The 19,047-nt window shown below is 47.0% G+C and overlaps 1 protein-coding gene and 1 long non-coding RNA gene across 2 annotated transcripts; one reads left to right on the top strand and one right to left on the bottom strand.

Annotated features, from left to right (window-relative positions):
• Positions 1 to 945: 945 nt before the first annotated feature.
• LOC112583840 lies at positions 946 to 18,342 on the bottom strand. The gene is made up of 2 exons (XR_006549742.2): positions 17,607 to 18,342; positions 946 to 2,533 (listed from the first exon to the last, which is right to left on the bottom strand). It is a non-coding gene; the product is annotated as an uncharacterized LOC112583840 (long non-coding RNA).
• On the top strand, positions 1,356 to 11,576 carry LOC102403695 (serine protease 55). Its single transcript, XM_025281354.2, has 5 exons — positions 1,356 to 1,471; positions 7,904 to 8,001; positions 8,952 to 9,211; positions 10,680 to 10,822; positions 11,255 to 11,576. Exons 2-5 carry the CDS (start codon positions 7,982 to 7,984, stop codon positions 11,537 to 11,539), a joined length of 708 nt encoding a protein of 235 aa, XP_025137139.2. The 5' UTR covers positions 1,356 to 1,471; positions 7,904 to 7,981; the 3' UTR covers positions 11,540 to 11,576.
• Positions 18,343 to 19,047: the final 705 nt, after the last annotated feature.

Below are 19,047 nucleotides of genomic sequence, written 5' to 3' on the forward strand. Positions count from 1 at the left end.
GGGCTCACTGTAATCATTCATTTCATATGCATCTCACCTACCTGGGGCCAGTATCCTGTGTTTTCTAATCCCAGATTTCCTCAGGGCTCACTGTAGGGAGTGGCTGTAGCCTAATGGTTACTAGATGGCAGATATTCTTTTCCTTCCTGAGTTACCTCAAGGCTCACCAGCTCACCTTAGTCGGCTGTGGTTGCAATCACTAATAACTGTGACATCCTTTGTTTACCGATATGGCAGGGAAAATTCCACTTCTCACAACCTAGACTTGCAATTGGCATCTGAAGCTGGGGTGGTCTTGTGGGGTTGAGTCTTGCACCTGTGTGGTCTGTACTGACTCCAAGTACTATCTGAATTGAGATAAACTGTATAGAATTTGTCCCCCCTGCCTGGCTTTTTTTTTTTCCTATGGAAAAACTTTAGCTAAAGAATTAGTTTAATCCCCGAAGTGAGAACTTTCAGAAACGAAGGAAAATAGTCAAAGGAGATAATAATAATGTAGCGATTAAGCAAAGTCAAGGACCTCTCGTTCCTCCTCAAGGACTATGGATAATATGCTGAACCATCTCCTGTGAGCTGTTGTATAGAAACTGAAACCCCCACCGTGGGGAGAAGTTAACTACTGATGACCAGACTGTAGCCATGACAGGAGCTGCCACAGCTCTGAGAACCGGCCTTAGGGAAATGGGAGCAGACTTTCCCCAGGACTAAAGAGTAACTGTGCGTAAACACGGTCAAGATAATGCTGGTCAGACCCCTGATGGCCAATTTCAAGATGACTATCAGAGTTGACTGTGCTGTTTCTGCATGTAGCCCCCTCCTTCTGACTATAAAATCTCTTGCCCCCAGTGGTCTTGTGTGCATGTGTAGGGCGGGGGGAAGGTCAGCCTTTGGACAGATGTCTGCCCTCTCCCCAGGTTGCCAGCCTCCAAAATAAAGCAAACTTTCCTTTCCGCCTACCTGGCCCCTTTATTGGCTTTTGAGCAGTGAGCAGCTAGACCTGGGTTTGGTCACAATAGCAGGCTTTGGGATCCGCTTCCCGAGAATATGAAAACTCACCCAAAGACCCAGAGCCCTTTAATGCTCAAGCAGACACTAGAACACACGCCTCCTCAAGAGACTCACAGTCGTGGGTGGGGGAGTGGGTGCAGACAAGTGTGCCTGATATGGTGTCCCCCTAGTCCCTGCTGCAGAGAGAAGGCAGACGGGCAGGGAGCGGGCTGTGCGGAGGCTCCTGAGCCTGGCTGCCCCGCGGCCCCTGCTTCCTCCTGACCCCGGGCTTCCTGTGACGTCACCCGGGACCAGCCCCGCCATGCGTTTGTGATGGCCGCCACTGAAGCAGCCACGGCTGGCATTTTGTCAGCTTTGGCTCGGGGCCCGGGTTGGGAAATTCTGGACTGGAATGAAAAGAAAATGCTCCAGCTTCTAATTCCACTGCTCATGGCACTCAAGGGACGTGCCCAGGAAACTTCAGGTCTGTGCCAGGCTGAGCCAGAGCAGAGGGTGGGCGGATGCCTGCACCCTCTTACCTGGCTCCTGTAGAGCTGATTTAGAGGCCAGAGGGGGTGCAGAGTTGGAGCAAATGGCTCAGGAAATGAGATTACAGCGGATGAATCAAAGTAGATGGATTGGCCTCAGTGAATACACTGGTTAAAATGATCCTGCAGGGTCTGGACCCAGAGTTCTGGAAGAATAGAGCCATTAAGAAGTTATGTCAAAGGCTGGGGGTGGCAATGGGGGTGGAGAAGTTTCACATGGCTGGTTGACTCCAGCCTGTTCCAGCAGAGGTCAAGTGGCTCAAAAGAAGCAGCCCCCTGTCTTCCCCTTCTCCTTCCTGGGCCACGGGCTTTTGTCCTTTGAGCTGTGGCTAGTGTGGGACTCCATAGGCTTTTTTTTTTTCTTCTTCTTCACTTTGTTTACAATGTTTTGCACTGTGAGGAACTCCAGAACACGCTGTGTCTGTTATTTCTCAGTGTCTTCTTACACTCTGATAAAACTATAATGCCATCGTCTGAAAATCCTCAAAGTTTGCTGCATGAGTTTCAGTTCTTCTCATTTAAGCATAATGACTTTTTTTTCCTTTAAAAAATTTAGTTTGGTCAATGTCAGTGTATATCAGGGTGTATGTGCAGAGTGAGAGTGTGTGTGTGTAAATGTATTTACAAGCCATCTTTCCTCCAACTCATTTTAAAGTTATTTGACGATTCCAACAAAGCAACAGGAATGTCACATCTTAAAACTTAAACCACAAACCCAATTTTATTTGGAACTGCTGTGTTTTATTGAAAATATCTAAATATATTAAGAAGAGTCTGAGTCATCTGGCAGAACGGTGGTGTAGCTGTGATAAATGAGTGTCTGTATAAGGGAACTGGAATAGAGAGCATTCATCCAGGGCTTGAAAACAATTAGGGATGGGTTTCAGGCTGAAGTATCACAGGAGATGTACAGCCAATGGAAATCCTTGATGGCAAAGTCTCTGAGGATTGCATGCTCGTAAGGTAGTAGAGTACCAGTGAGTCCCATGGAGTCTAGCCTAAGGAAGATATATAAAGTGTATATTAGAACACAGAGTCTGCATCTTTTGGCACAAAGGGCTGTGTCCTGAGAAGCAACTCCGAAGGCCAATTTCACTGCTTTCAGTGATTCTAGAATCAGAACGCCTGGTCCTAGCCCTTGCTAGCTGTGTGGCACTAGCACAGGGGTGTGGGTTCAATTCCTAGTAGGGAGCTAAAATCCCACATGCCTCGTAACCAAAAAACTGAAATATAAAATGGAAGCAATCCTGTAATAAATTCAATAAAAACTTAAAAAAAGGTCCATGTCAAAAACTTCTTAAAAAATGAGAAATAATAATAATAAAAAAGAACAAGAACAATTGACTTGAAGGGAAGTGTGATATTCTGACAGTGGCTGCTGCTGCTAAGTCGCTTCAGTCGTGTCTGACTCTGTGTGACCCCATAGACGGCAGCCCACCAGGCTCCCCCATCCCTGGGATTCTCCAGGCAAGAACACTGGAGTGGGTTGCCATTTCCTTATCCAATGCAGGAAAGTGAAAAGTGAAAGTGAAGTTGCTCAATCGTGTCCGACTCCTAGTGACCCCATGGACTGCAGCGCACCAGCCTCCTCCATCCATGGGATTTTCCAGGCAAGAGTACTGGAGTGGGGTGCCATTGCCTTCTCCCTCTGACGGTGGAGGAGGAGTTAAAAAAAAAAAAAAAGCACCAGTTTCTGGAAAGTGACATCTCCAAAAATAAATATCTACTAATTTATTGTCATCAACTCAGTGTACTCAGCAAACTATATTCATTTAGTTTTGAACATTTTGTCAGCATTCGACAAGAAGTGAATGACGATCATTTGTTCAAGTGGTCCTAGTTGTAGAGTTCTCATTAGTCTTTGACCGAAATATTAAATTAATTCAACCATTGCAACCACTGACCTGATCTGTTCTTAAACATGGTGGCAACAAACCCAGAAGATTTCATAGGTAAAATCTGAATGAAGGATTCAAGCACTGAACTCTGATTTAGTTTAAATCTCTTAAGAACAAACATTTGTCTCAAATGCTATATCTGAGGCAGCCAGAGTATCTAAAAGGATGCCTACTACTGAGTATCAACTTTAAGAAGCAAAACTGAAATAAGCATGGGGCATCTGCGAGAGCTGTGCTGAGATATTGCCACATATTCATGCTAAATGCCCTTTAGAGCACAAGGGGAGTATGTATCCAAATGTGCGTGCTCACCTGAGAGTTTGAGAAGTTCTCAGGAGGTAGAGGAGATGGTGGGGAGAAGAAAAAGGAGACCAAGAGCAGGGGTGAGAGAAAGGGACCTTCACTCTCTGATTATTTTTATTTTTTGCAGTTTTTTAAAAAAATTTATTGAAGTATAATTAATTTACAATGTGTTAGTTTCAGAAAGTGAAGAAGAACTAAAGAGCCTCTTGATGAAAGTGAAAGAGGAAAGTGAAAAAGTTGGCTTAAAGCTCAACATTCAGAAAACAAAGATCATGGCATCCGGTCCCATCACTTCATGGAAAATAGATGGGGAAACAGTGTCAGACTTTATTTTTCTGGGCTCCAAAATCACTGCAGATGGTGACTGCAGCCATGAAATTAAAAGACGCTTACTCCTTGGAAGAAAAGTTATGACCAACCTAGACAGCATATTAGAAAGCAGAGACATTACTTTATCAACAAAGGTCCATCTAGTCAAGGCTATGGTTTTTCCAGTAGACATGTATGGATGTGAGAGTTGGACTATAAAGAAAGCTGAGCGCCGAAGAATTGATGCTTTTGAACTGTGGTGTTGCAGAAGACTCTTGAGAGTCCCTCGGACTGCAAGGAGATCCAACCAGTCCATCCTAAAGGAAATCAGTCCTGGGTGTTCATTGGAAGGACTGATGTTGAAGCTGAAACTCCAATATTTTGGCCACCTGATGTGAAGAGCTGACTCTTTTGAAAAGACTCTGATGTTGGGAAAGATTGAAGGCGGGAGGAAAAGGGGACGACAGAGGATGAGATGGTTAGATGGCATCACCAACTCATTGGACATGAGTTTGGGTAAACTCTGGGAGTTGGTGATGGACAGGGAGGCCTGGTGTGCTGCAGTTCATGGGGTCGCAAAGAGTCGGACACAACTGAGCAACTGAACTGAACTGAGTTTCAGGTGTACAGAAAAGTCAATCAGTTACACATATACAAACATCCACTTTTTAAAAAAGATTCTATTGGTGATAATTTCTGAGAAAGTTTCCCTGGTGGTTCAGATGGTAAAGGGTCTGCCTCCTGCAATGCAGGAGACCTGGGTTCAATCCCTGGGTTGGGAAGATCCCCTGAAGAAGGAAATGTCTACCCACTCCAGTATTCTTGCCTGGAGAATCCCATGGACAGAAGAACCTGGCAGGCTACAGTCCATGTGGTCACAAGGAGTTGGACACAACTGAGCAACTAACACTCTTCCTATATAGGTCATTACAAAGTATTGAGCAGAGTTCCTTGTGCTATATACAATAGGTTCTTACTAGACATCTATTTTGTATATAGTAGTTGGTATATGTCAATCCCAGTCTCTCAATTTAGCCCCCTCTCCTCCTCTCCCCTGGTAATCATAAGTTTGCTTTCTACATCTGTGATTCTGTTTATTTTTTTGTAAATAAGTTCATTTTTACCCATTTTTAAAGATTTCACATATAAGCGATACTATATGATATTTGTCTCTCTGTGTCTGACTTACTTAACTCAGTATGCCGGTCTCTAGGTCCATCTATGTTGCTGCAAATGACATTGATTTGTTCTTTTTTTACAGCTGAGTAATAGTTTATGTCTGGATTCCAAAATTTTGAAGCAATATGAAAACTAGGGGCAAGAGATAAGAATATTTGTCCTGAATTAACCAAAGATGACTCCTGGGTATTGATGAGAAGAATTAGAGCAAACGATACAGCTGAATTGGCTGAGGAGGGACTCCAGAGATTACTGATGTTCTTATGCCATGTAAAGGCAATCATGACAGATGGACGTGGACAGACTCCTTAGAGAAAAGCTCCTTGATGCTGGGAAGGATTGAAGGCGAGAGGAGAAGTGGACGACAGAGGATGGGATGGTTGGATGGCATCACCAACTCAATGGACATGAGTTTGAATAAACTCCGGGAGTTGGTGATGGACAGGGAGACCTGGCGTGCTGCAGTCCATGGGGTCACAAAGAGTCAGACACGACTGAGTGACTGAACTGAACTGAACTGAACTGAATAACTTTTTAGCAAAAGGAATGAATTTCTAAGCACATAAGGGAATAATCATAAAGGAATAGTTTTGACTCAGCAACAAATTTTAATTTCCTGAACATCAAAGACAAAAGAAATGACAAATTGGGTTAAGTCTTTATAATATTTTTTCAGCTAAAGAATTATCATCTTTAATGTCTAAATAGCTTTTTACAAAACAATATGTATATATCATACCTAAGCTCCTTCCATTTACCTGCCCCCAAACCAGCAGTCCACCTGCACCCAGGAAGAGTGCTGTAGCCCAGCTGCTCTCTGGAGAGGTGTTTCCTGCATGGAGAGCAATCAGTTCAGTGCTAAGCTTCATGTCTGACTCTTTGCAACCCCATGGACTGTAGGCTGCCAGACTCCTCTGTCCATGGGATTCTCCAGGCAAGAATACTGGAGTGGGTAGCCATTTCCTCCTCCAGGGGATCTTCCCGACCCAGGGATCGGACCTATGTCTCTTTCATCTCCGGCATTGGCAGGCAGATTCTTTGCCTCTAGCACCACCTGGAAAGCATCTATGGATGCAGACTGGCAAACCTCTCTCTTCCCTTGTGTGGCAAACCTATGTTCTCCAGTGAATTCTGAATCCCAACCTGGGGGAGGGACTCCCTTGCCAAGTTTGGTCCTTCTTTTCTTCCCTAATCCTGGGGTATTCTTGGAGTCCTCTAGACTCTTTGTATTAAATAGTTACTCCTCTGTTATACTTCATAACTCTTTTTTTTTAAAAGATTTTTTTAATGTGGAACATTTTAAAAATCTTTATTGAATTTTTTACAGTAGTGTTTCTGTTTCATGTTTTGGTTTTTTGGCCATGAGATATATGGGACCTTAGCCTCCCAATCAGGGGTCAAACCTGCACCTTCCTGCATTGGAAAGTGAAGTCTTAACCAGCTGACTGCCAGGGAAGTCCCTCATTTATAATTCTTTCTTTGGGAGCTAATTACTTTACAATATTGTGGTGGCTTTTGCCATACACTGACATCAATCAGTCATGGGTGTACATGTGTCCCCCCATCCCGAAACCCCCTCCCACCTCCCTCCCCATCCCATCCCTCAGGGTCATCCCAGTGCACCAGCTTTGAGTGCCCCATTTCATGCATCAAACTCGGACTGATCATCTATTTCACATATGGTAGTATACATGTTTCAATGCTATTCTCTCAAATCATCCCACCCTCACCTTCTCCCACAGAGTCCAAAAGTCTGTTCTTTACATCTGTGTCTCTTTTGCTCTCTTGCATATAGGATCGTCATTACCATCTTTCTAAATTCTATATATATGCATTAATATGCTGTATTGGTGTTTTTCTTTCTAACTTACTTCACTCTGTATAATAGGCTCCAGTTTCATCCACCTCATTAGAACTGACTCAAATGTAGTCTTTTTAATAGCTGAGTAATATTCCATTGTGTATATGTACCACAACTTCCTTATCCATTCATCTGCAGATAGACATCTAGGTTGCTTCCACATCCTGGCTATTATAAACAGTGCTGTGATGAACATTGGGGTACACGTGTCTCTTTCAATTCTGGTTTCCTCAGTATGTATGCCCAGAAGTGAGATTGCTGGATCATAAGGCAGTTCTGTTTCCAGCTTTTTAAGGAATCTCCACACTGTTCTCCATAGTGGCTGTACTAGTTTGCATTCCCACCAACAGTGTAAGAGGGTTCCCTTTTGTCCACACCCTCTCTAGTGTTTATTGCTTGTAGACTTTTTGATGGCAGCCATTCTGACTGGCATGAGATGGTGCCTCATTGTGGCTCTGATTTGCATTTCTCTGATCATGAGCGATGTAATTCTTGATAGTAAGCTTTTCCTGTCCCAGCCCTGCATAGTCTCTGTTTCCTGAATGGACCCTGCACATCTTTGCACTTCTCCGCTGCCATTCCAACAACTTGCCAGCTCCCACTGTATCACCGCCCTGACCTTCCCAGATCTCACAGCTCCTCTTGAATGTGAGGGACAAAGAGTACAGGGGGTGTGTTTGACTGGAGTGGTCTGAGGTCTGTTCCCTCTGCACCAGCCCACTTCACTCAGTTCTATCCCAGCAGTCTCTGCTGGGAACACGCGATAAGGATTTCTTAGTGCTTCTTCTGGACCAAGTGTTCTTTCTTTTCCCTTTCAGATGAAGTTCATTGTGGCTACAGACCCAAGTTTTCAAACTCAACTGTGCTACAAACTCACGAACTGTTGAACGTCCAGGATGGCGAGTTCCCATGGCAAGTGAGTATCCAGATCTCGCAGAAACACCTCTGTGGAGGCTCAATCATACATCGGTGGTGGGTTCTGACGGCTGCACACTGCTTCCCAAGAACCTTGTAAGTTTCTGAGGCGTTATCTTACTTTACGTCAGGTTTCCTCAATGTATTGCCTGGGCTGGGTAGCTTAGTGGGTTACTACATGATGCATGTGAAGCCATGGGCTCTACCCCAAGTGTGTGTCCACTGGATTTGTACCGAAAGGTATCTGCTCTATACCTACTCTCTCAAGCTAACCAGATCCAAACATTGGCTGCTAGTCGTGACTATGCGCCCAGTAGTGGAAAATCAGTACAAAGCTTCCCCTCCCCTGCCTGCCCTCTGTGTAGACCACCACTGTATTCACTCACTGTACGCATACAGGCCACCACATGCTGTTTTAAGTGATGACAATATGGTGGTCCACAAGACAGTCAAGTCTCCAGTTGTCAAGGAGTTCACAGTCCGGTTTCTTGGGTGGATTCACCCCACTGTCTTCCGTGGGAAAGTCTCCTTGAGCTGACTGTTCACTAGCCCAGAGTTTTGCCTGAGTTTAGACCCCTGACTTCTGCCACTCTGATCTCTAGCCTCTCTTCGGCCACTGTACACCCTCAGTATTCTCAGTATTCAACTCTAAACTCTACTGTTTACAAAGTGTTAAAGTGTTAGTCACTCAGTTGTGTTCGACTCTTTGTGACCCCATGGACTGTAGCCCACCAGGCTCCTCCATCCATGGAATTCTCCAGGCAAGAATACTGGAGTGGACATTTCCTTCTCCAGGGGAATCTTCCTGACCCAGAGGGATGGAACCTGGGTCTCCTGCATTGCAGGCAGATTCTTTACCGTCAGAGCCACCAGGTGTTAATAAATGTGCTTGTAAGTGAGAAATGCAATATTATTATATTGTAGTTTATAGTTATTATATTCATTCTTTAGGTTAGAAATGACCTTGGAAAACATCACTGTGGTCATGGGATCCAGAACACTCAAGGACTCCCGCCTGGAGAGAAAGCAAGTGCAGAAGATAATTATTCACAAAGATTATGAACCACCTCACCTGGACAGCGACCTCTCCCTGTTGCTGCTTGCCACACCAGTACAATTCAATAACTTCAAAATGCCCATCTGCCTGCAGAAGAAGGAGAAGATCTGGGGCCGCTGCTGGATGACAGAGTGGGTGATGGCTCCTTCATATGGTATGTACCTTCCCTTCTGAACCCAGAAAATTTATGCCTAAATGTCTAGCCCCAGGCTAGACAGCATGATGCTTTGGAAGACTCAGGTCGGAATTTTGGCCTCACCACTCTCGCTTTGTGATTCCGACCTAGCTCCCCCAGATTATTTTCTTTCACGTTTTCTCATCTGTAGAATGACAAGACTACAGCCTTCAAATACGCTGTGTGGATTAAATTAAGTGAGATTATACATGTAAGGTCCTTACCATCAATAGAAGCCTGGAACATCAGTTCAGTTCAGTTCAGTTGCTCAGTCGTGTCTGACTGTTTGCAACCCCATGAATCACAGCACGCCAGGCCTCCCTGTCCATCACCAACTCCTGGAGTTTACTTAAACTCATGTCCATCAAGTCAGTGATGCCATCCAGCCATCTCATCCTCTGTCGTCCCCTTCTCCTCCTGCCCCCAATCCCTCCCAGCATCAGGGTCTTTTCCAATGAGTCAACTCTTTGCATAAGGTGGCCAAAGAACTGGAGTTTCAGCTTTAGCATCAGTCCCTCCAATGGAATATAGATGAACCTAAATGCATGGGAGTGATGGTGATTTCTTTCAGAGCCTAGAAGCACTGTAGAAAGAAAGTTTGCATTCTTCCCTCCTAGGTGGTTTTACAATTACATCTCCCCAAATGTTTATCATCAGATGAAGCTCATGTAGACTTCCCTGGTGGCTCAGATGGTAAAGAATCCACCTGCCAGTGCAGGGGACAAAGGAGATGTGGGTTTGATCCCTGGGTAGGGAAGATCCCCTGGAGGAGGGCATGGCAACCCACTCCAGTATTCTTGCCTGAAGAATCCCATGCACAGAGGAGCCTGGTGGGCTCCATGCGGTTGCAAATAGTTGGACACGATGGAGTGGCAACACTTTCACTAGACCACCATCCTGAGACGACTCTGAGACAGTGATTCCCCGGGCAAGCACAGTCCTCCACTACATCCAAGCTGACCAGACAGGGATTCGGGAAGGGGATGAGCGGGATCCTCTTGGATCCGGGTTGTTTCTTTCCTTCGAGATGGCACCTTTAGGTATGCCATCCTCCTGGCCTCTCCACTGGACTGGCAGAGGTGGGTACAGAAGTTAGGCTGTTATGAACCTCCGCACAAGGCAAAGCCTGGCTGTGAAGAGATGGTGGGGTCACTGAGAAAGCTCATTCCATATTCACCTGGCAGAGGCTGGGGTGAGGGTTTGGTAGGCTGCTTCCAGAGGGAGTGAGCTTCCCAATGGGAAGCAGAGAAATAAGCAGAGATGGAGAAACCACTCCTGGGAGATGGTGGAGAGGAGATTGAGTGGGCATTGCGTTAGGTCACTCTAAGTCTGTGATGGTCTGAGTGTCTCCATGCTTGCCAGGGCCTCCACCCTCATCACTTAGGGGCCCATCCCTCTCCATGGTGGAGCAGTGCTCATCCTTACTCTAGCTTCCTCATTTTGCTAGACCGAAAGGACAACTTCAACATGTACCTGCAGAAGCTGAGAGTGGTGCAGATTACCTGGAGAGATTGCAGCCAGAGGGTAGACCAGCTCTCCAGGAACATGCTTTGCGCCTGGCAAGAACTGGGCACCAAAGGCAACTGCCAGGTACTCAGCCCCCATCTCAGCTCCAACCTCCACATGCCCCATCACGTTCTGGCTTCCCAGGAGGGAGACGAGGAGGGAAGCCCTAGCCCAGGGGTCCCCAACCTCTGGGCCATGGACGGGGGTGAGCTGTGGGTGAGTGAGCCAAGCCCCATGTGTATTTATAGCTGCTCCCCATCACTCTTATTACTGCCTGAGCTCCATCTCCTATCAGATCAGTGGCAGCATGATAAATGTAATGTGCTTGAATCATCACCAAACCACCCCCCAACTGGGTCCAGGGAAAAACTGTCTTCCACGAAACTGGTCCCTGGTGCCAAAAAGGTTGGATACCACTTCCCTGACCCATGCCACTAGGACCCTCTCACTCTGCACTCTAGTTAGAGGTGCTGTTGACTGCTCTAGACTGTTCCTTCTCTCTTTTCTCATTCTCAGGGAGACAGTGGGGCACCTATGGTCTGTACTATCCACGGAAGCCGGAGGCTCTTCCAAGTGGGTGTGTTCAGTTGGGGCATACGATCTGGCTTCAGGGGGAGGCCTGGTATGTTTGTGTCTGTGGCTCAATTTCTTCCATGGATCCAGGAAGAAACAGAAAAGGAGGGGAAAGCCTACACCTTCTCAGGAACTCAGAGAAGCAGCTCCCTGCATCGTGTTCTGTGGTACCCCATATGGTTTGGCTTGGGGGTCTCAAGTACAGCTTACCAGCATGTTTACTGGTGATAAATCAGGTCACTAAGCTTCAGATCCATACTATCTTCTCCTCCTTTCTCCCCATCCATCCTTACACAAGTACCTTTGAAGCATTCCAGGGTTTCTCTGTTAGACCCTGGAAGATAGGCATGGACTCTGTGATCCCAAATCTCACAGGAGCTATTGCTTGTGCTGCTTTGAGTTGGGATGTTAAGATCAGTGAATCCCACGGACATCAACACATTGCCTTACTTCTGTTCTATTATAACCACTTGATCAGAAGTTGTGCCAAGTGGAAAACCATGTGAGGAATAACTAGTCATTTAGTGAGTTATGAGTGGTTAGGTGGCAGAAGCTTTGTGGGCAAGGCAGACACATCCATATACAGATTAACATCTATTTCTATGATGAAAAATTACTGCCTACTCCAAAAGGGAAGAAGTCAAGTATGACTGACCTTCCACAAGATGGGTTACACGTCTGACCATCCTCAGCCTATGGATGATGGCCACAACAGGGTACCCTGAGGGTGCTGAGCCTCCGTATGGAGTTGTACTTTTCAATGCCTAATTTAACACCGTATCCTCGTGACTCAATTAAGGGATGGAGTTAGAGGAGCAGTGAGCAAGTCACATTTAATAAATTCATCCTGACATTCCTATCCAAGATTTGGTACTCCTTCTTCTATATTTTACGAAGAATTCCATTTAATGTAGGCCATCTTTTATCCAGGGTTTTAGTTTGTCAACTAAACAAACAGCTACTTCTAGCTGCGCCAGGTTACTCATTAGAATACAGATTTCCTCTAAAGTGCTCTCAGACTGATACATTTGGTCCAATCATGTATTACTTTATCCTCTGCCTAATTCTTTTCGAGGGTTTTCCTGGTGGCTCAGTGGTAAAGAATCCACCTGCTAATGCAAGAGGCATGGGTTTGATTCCTGGGCAGGAAGATCCCCTGGGTAAGGAAATGGCAACCCATTCCAGTATTCTTGTCTGGAAAATCCCAAGGACAGAGGAGCCTGATGGACAGTCCCGGGTCACAAAAGAATCAGACATGACTGACCATTTTAACAACTCCTTTAGAGTCTCTTCTCACACGTAATCCTCAAGTGTCTACAAATACGCATCAGCAGAAGGTTGCAGGTCTGTTATTGTGGATAATATCTTCTCCTGGGTCAGATTTACCTGATCCCATATGAAGGATATTGGGATGACTTCACTTATGGTTCTGACTGCCATAGGAGGTCGCAGGGATGGGTCATGGGGAGAACCCAGTATCGTGTACGTATGTGTGCTTAGTCGCTCAGTTGTGTCCAATTTTCTTCAGCCCCAAGGACTGTAGCCTGCCAGTCTCCTCTGCCCATGAAATTTTCCAGGCAAGAATACTGGAGTGGGTTGCTGTTTGCTACTCCATGGGATCTTCCCAACCCAGGGATGGTGAACCCATGTCTCCTGCATTGGCAGGAGCATTCTTTACCACCAGCGCCACCTGGGAAGTCCCCAGCATCTTCTGGGAAAGTAATTTCAGTTAAGTCATTACAAAGTCTTCATGGAGAGGAGACTAGCCTCCCAAGAATGGGGTAGAAGGACTGCTTCTAACAGTAATGGAAGTTCAGTGAGATTTTGAGGTATTTTATTTTTATTTTATTCTTTTTTGGCTGCACCACACAGCATTCAGGATCTTAGTTCCCCAACCAGAGATTGAGTCTGTACCCTCTGCATTGGCATCAAGGAGTCTTTACCACTGGATAGCCAGGGAATTCCTGGATTTGAGGTTTTAAAGTACACTAACTCATTTTAATCCATCCAAACATTCCACTGTAATTTTCTTGGTCACCTTCTTCCCCAATTAATCACCTTTTATGTATGGACCTAATGAAGTTGTGAATTCAAGTTATGTTGTCATTCTGCCACCTGCAGGACCAACCCTGGGTCTAATTTTTGATGCAATAGATAAAGAGATTCCTTTAGGGCAGTTGTAGAAACTTCTCTGGCTGTTGGATAATGCCTTTGAGTTGACAATGTAAAACTCCAATATTATTGTTGTTGCTTTCCCTGTAAACTTTCCACCGTATTTGGTAATAGTAGCTCTTGTACTTATCTCTTCCACCAGAAAATTCTATTGCAAATGTCACTTGTTCTCCTCTAACAGGATTCTAAGAATGACAGGTAATAATTTGAGAAACTGTTTTGACATTGCATACCCTGGTCTCCCAGAATCCCATTTTCCACCAGCAAAGAGGTCATTATTCCCTTCAAATCAAATTAGGCCTGACAAGAAATCTTAGATTCCCATCTGTGCAGTTGTATTTCCTGAAACCACATTCAATACCAAATAACTATATCAGTCAGGATTCTATCAGGAAAATAGAAAATAACCTGCATATCTCAAGCCGAAAGGGATTTAGTACATAGAGATGGATGCTTACAGAACCATTAAAAGGGCTTGAGTGCAAAGGCCAAGAAAAACAGTTGCTTGCTTGGTGAAGCTCAGTAGGCCTCAGGAATGATAATAACTCCCTGCTAATCATCTTATGATTCTCTTCAGCATTAAAGTAACAATTTGAGGAAGGACACCCAACTTAAAGGCAAAACCTCCCAACTGTCTTCTGCTGAAATCTTCATGCCTGTGTACAGCTGCTAAGGAAAACAGTGTTTCTCCTTGCCTCCTGCCTTCTAAAACTCGCCTGAGGATCTAAATCTGAAGCCTGCTGGGACTCTGAGCGATGTGAGCAGCTTTCAGCATCTAAAATTCTTAGGAGAGTTTAGAAAGGCAGAGATGGAGCTGAGCATCAAGATACAATAGCCGGCACACTGATAAACTAAATGTGGAAAGTAGAAGAACAATTCCCTCCAATGGTTGCTATGAGGATTAAATGAGCTAACACCTGCAAAGGCCTAAGCACAGCATATTATACATGCATTAAGTGCTTGACATTTTACGTTTTTGATTGCTGAATCATCCAGTTCAAAAGACATCCATCCTGAATACACATATTGTCAGCTGGACGGCTCAGCCATCAGCTAACCAACCAGATCAGGAATCAGACTCGTGAAGGTCTCCATCTATGAAGGTCCTTTTTCCAGAAAGCCCTGGGTAACCTACATAACTGCCTGAGTGACCTGCTTCTCCCTTCCTGCACCCCAATTCCTGGTCATATGCTTTAAGTTAGTCAATAAAGAATGAATCTGCGAGACCCTAGACACCCTACCCTCAATGCTAATGAAAGCGAGATCCCCAGGTCTGTTATATCTTTCTCTCTCTCCCTGCAACCTGGCTGTGTGACCCCTCAGGTGTGCTGTGTACACTCCAGGACTTGGAGTAATAGATCTTATTCCTCAAAGTTCCCTGTTGGGGTTCCCTGGTGGCTCATTGGTAAAGAATCTGCCCGCCAATGCAGAGACATGGGTTCAATCCCTGGTCCGGGAAGATCCCACATGCCTCAGAACAATAAGCCCATGCACCACAACTATTGAGCCTGTGCTCTAGAGCCCGAGAACCACAATGATGAGCCCATGTGCTAGAACCACTGAAGCCCGTGTGCCTAAAGCCCATGCTTCACAATGAGAGAAGCCATCATAATGAGAAGCCCTTGCATCACAACCAGAGAGTAGCCCCTGCTTGCCACAACTAGAGAAAAATCCACGCAGCAATGGCCACAAAAAAATAATTTTTTTTAAGTTCTCTGATGGTTTTTGCTGAAGCATATCCTGCCATCCTAATGAGAACCACAAAGGCTGATCCAGCCACTCATTGGAGGAGATGTCCATGGGGGCTGGCTGCAAGTAACACGGTCTGGACGAGTGCCACCCATATTCCTAGCTGACGGCATGGCTATCAATAGGCTGAGACCAACACAAAGCCATGAAAAGCCTTACTGGGCAGTTGGCTATCTTTATCCGCTCTGAAATAAGGATGGCTCACAGCTTTCAGCTCTGTTCTTTGGGAGGGAACACTGGGATGATACTGCAGTTATTTTCCATCTGTCCCCATTTCACCAATACAAATCCACTGGCTGTCCTTCCCTGAGTCCCAGGAGGTTGACGCCTCCAGACTGGTCACCTGGGGAGGGGGGGTGGTGTCCCTGAATGTCACATGGCTCGCCCTTGGCAGTAGGAGGCATGCACAGGGGCAGGAGGCAGGTAGGAGGAGATTGGGGGACTTCCTCTCTATCCCTTTCTGTTGGGGCCACTTGCTCCCAGGGGCAGGGTCCCTCCTTGACCTGGTTCCTGCCGGAATCTCCCCTCCACACCTGCCCTCCTCACTGGACTCCAATAGCAAGGCTTCCTGTTCTTGTCCCATGGCTGATGGCTACAGCCGGTCTCTGAAATGCCCTCCTTCATCAGGACACTTTATGATGCCCACAGCCTTCCACCCTGCCATGAAAGTAGCCTCACTTCAATTTTCTGAGTGGAATTTCCTTCTGGGACCTTCTTGAATTTCTCTGCTCAAGGTCATCTTCCTAAACACCCGGGCCTGAGGTTTTGGAGCCATCCCCTTGCTTCCCCCTCAGCGGGCTAGAAGGAAATTCAGAAAGTCACAGCAGGGTTCAGCAGATGGTCAGGCCATGGGTTCACACTGAACTCAAAGACTAGACCCACCGCCCTTCCTGGCGGACGTGAGGAATTCATCCCCAGAAGCCCACAGGCTATCAGTAACAGCAGGTCCCTTAAGGAGACAAGAGTCCCAGGTCCCGCCTCCCACCATTGTCTAAAATGGAATGCGTGAACCAAGGTCACGTCTCTGTGGCCTTGAGCTCAGAGACCCCGAGCAGCCTGTACCAAGAAAGAACTAGGGCACAGCTGAAATCCAGAAGGGAGAGGAAACAGGCGGAGATCCACGGGGAACAATGTCTATTTCTTAATCCGTCTCCTGCCCCAAATAGCTGGGCTCTCCTCCCCCACTGGTGTTTACTGTGTTCCTCTCCCTGGCAGCAGGTGCCACCAGGCCTTAAACTGGGTCACAGAGGGCGGCGAGGAGCCGACCAGGCCCTCAGGCCACATGCTCCCCTGACTTCACTCCCCAGGCTCCAGACTGCAGGGGCAGAGCCCAGACTCCAGGTGGCCCCTGCCCTCCAGGGCGTCCAGGCGGGGTCCCTGCTGCCCAGAGCCACAACCAGCGAGGGGGGCATGCTCTGTCCATCCCGTGCTGGGGCAGAGGGGCCACACTGCCCCCCCCCCCACTGCAGCCGCAGTGAGTCCCCTCAGGGACCCCACCTCCCCAGGGCAGCCAGAACCCACACAAGGGCTCCCGCCACCCTGGGGGCAGAGCTAGTGTAGAGCGTAGAGTATAAATTTCAGAATCAGAAAACAAACAAATTAAACCTCAGATGTGAAACCCCAGACCCTTGAGGCACAGGGAGGGAGATGCTTGCTCAGGATAACCCAGCGGGGAAGTGGCCCAGCGCAGGCTCCAAGCACCACTGCTCACCCTCTCCACCCCTGTGGCCACTTGTCTGCCCCTCCTATCCCGACCCCGCCCCTCCCATCCGACCCCACCCCTTCTCCTTCCCAGGATCCCCGGCATCTGGTCCTGATGGCCCCTTTCTCTTCACAGGTTCTGTTGGAGCATGGTTTTGGCCTGTTCACCACGGACATCCGGGAGGGATAGACCTTTAACTATGTGGAGGATTACCACGAGCAGTACCTAGACAAGAACCCCAGTGGGTTCTGTGACCTCGGGGGCACCGGAGGGTCCTGTGCCCTGGGTATTTATTTTGGACCCAGAATTCACATGTTGGAACCCTAGGCCCCAGCATGGCCATGTTTTCTGATGGTGACACTAAGGAAAGAGTGAGCTTCCCAAGTGGTGATAATGGTAAAGAAGTCACCCGCCAATGCAGGAGACGTTAAGAGACCCGGGTCCATCCCTGGGTGCGGAAGAGCCCCTGGAGGAGGGCATGGCAACCCACTCCAGTATTCTTGCCTGGAGACTCCCAGGGACAGAGGAGCCTGTGGGCTACAGTCCATACAGTTGCAGAGAGTCGATCACGACTGAAGCGAGTTAGCATGGTCAGCATGCATGCCAAGAAAGAATTATGGCTAAATGAGGTCACAAGGCAGGGTCGGGGGTGGGCGGGGTCTCACTCACTACCTGAATCCACAGGGAGGCCATGTGGGTCGGGAGGAACTGGGTCGGCTGCCACCTGGATCTTGGACTTCCAGCCTCCAGCACTGTGAGAAGATAAATTTCTGTTGTGTAAGCCAGCAGTCTATGGCATTTCATTAGGGCAGCTCGGTCTGACTAAGCCAGAATGAAAAAGGAATCTCTCCCCATGTGGTCGGCCCTTGAGGTCACAACAAAAACACTTGAAAGGAAGCAGGCAGTTGTTTTGTGGTTCACAGTGGCTTTTTGAAATGCACGAAAGCATTTTTTAAGTCTGGTGTTTGAGATATAATTTAGGAAATTACCCTTTTAAGACCTATGGTTCCATGAATTCTGACAACTGCATATGGTTTGTAACCACCACCACAATCAAGGCATAGCACTTTCCACCACCCCAGAAAGTTCTCCGGTGCCCCTGGGAACCCACCCCCTGCCCCAAATCGCAGCCTCTGGTGACAGCTGGTGTGCTCTCTCTGCCTGTCTGTGCAGCATATGGAAGGCAGTAGCTAGCCAGCCTCTTCAACTTAGCGGAAGGCCTTGGAGGTTCCTGTGGTCAGTGGCCTGTTCCTTTTCATTATTCATGGCTGTTACTGTTGTCTGGACGGACCACTGATAGACAGGTAGGGTGCTGTTTTTAAGTCAGTCATGTCCAATTGTTTTGTGACTGTATGGACTGTTGCCCACCAGGCTCCTCTGTCCATGGGATTCTCCAGGCAAGTATACTGGAGTGGGTTGCCATTTTCTTCTCCAGGGGATCTTCCCGACCCAGGGATCGAACCAGTGTCTCCTGCATTTACAGGTGGATTCTTAACCGTTAAGCCACCAGGGAAACCCATGTAGGGTGCTAGTTTTTAGTAATTATTTATAAAAACACCATAAGCATTACGTACCACACCACACATGTCTTAGTGTGGACATGGGTCTTCCTGCAATGGTGTTTTGATAAAAATGTGAATTCGTGCATACATGTGCTGGGATATTGGGAATTCTGGGGGATCTGAACGACAGTTGTGCACATGCTGTGTTCTCCTGTTCAGAAGTTCAGGGCCAGCCATGGAAGCCATGTATATAAGCCAGGTGACCTTGGGAATCCTTTATTTATGCCCTGTTCCACCATATGTGAACACGTGCCCTCCAGGGCCCCGAAGTTTGCAAACACTTAAAGCTGCAATGAAATATTTCTCTCTGCTGAGCCCAAATTCATGTTGTTTTCCAAAGAACAGAGATAAGAGGCTGTGTCTCCCATTTCAGGCCCCCTCCTGGCAGAGAAAAGATTTGAGTTAGGTTGATGAATTATAATGTAGGACTCTGAGCCTGTGCTCGCTCCACTGTGTCACCTGATTTGTTAGGATCAGCAATCTTGGGTCCCTTCTGAAGAATACCTTCAGCTCTCTTTCTTCCTGCTGCATCAGTGAATCTGAGATGCCTT

The sequence above is a fragment of the Bubalus bubalis genome, chromosome 3, assembly GCF_019923935.1.
Source record: "Bubalus bubalis isolate 160015118507 breed Murrah chromosome 3, NDDB_SH_1, whole genome shotgun sequence".
NCBI lineage: Eukaryota > Metazoa > Chordata > Mammalia > Artiodactyla > Bovidae > Bubalus > Bubalus bubalis.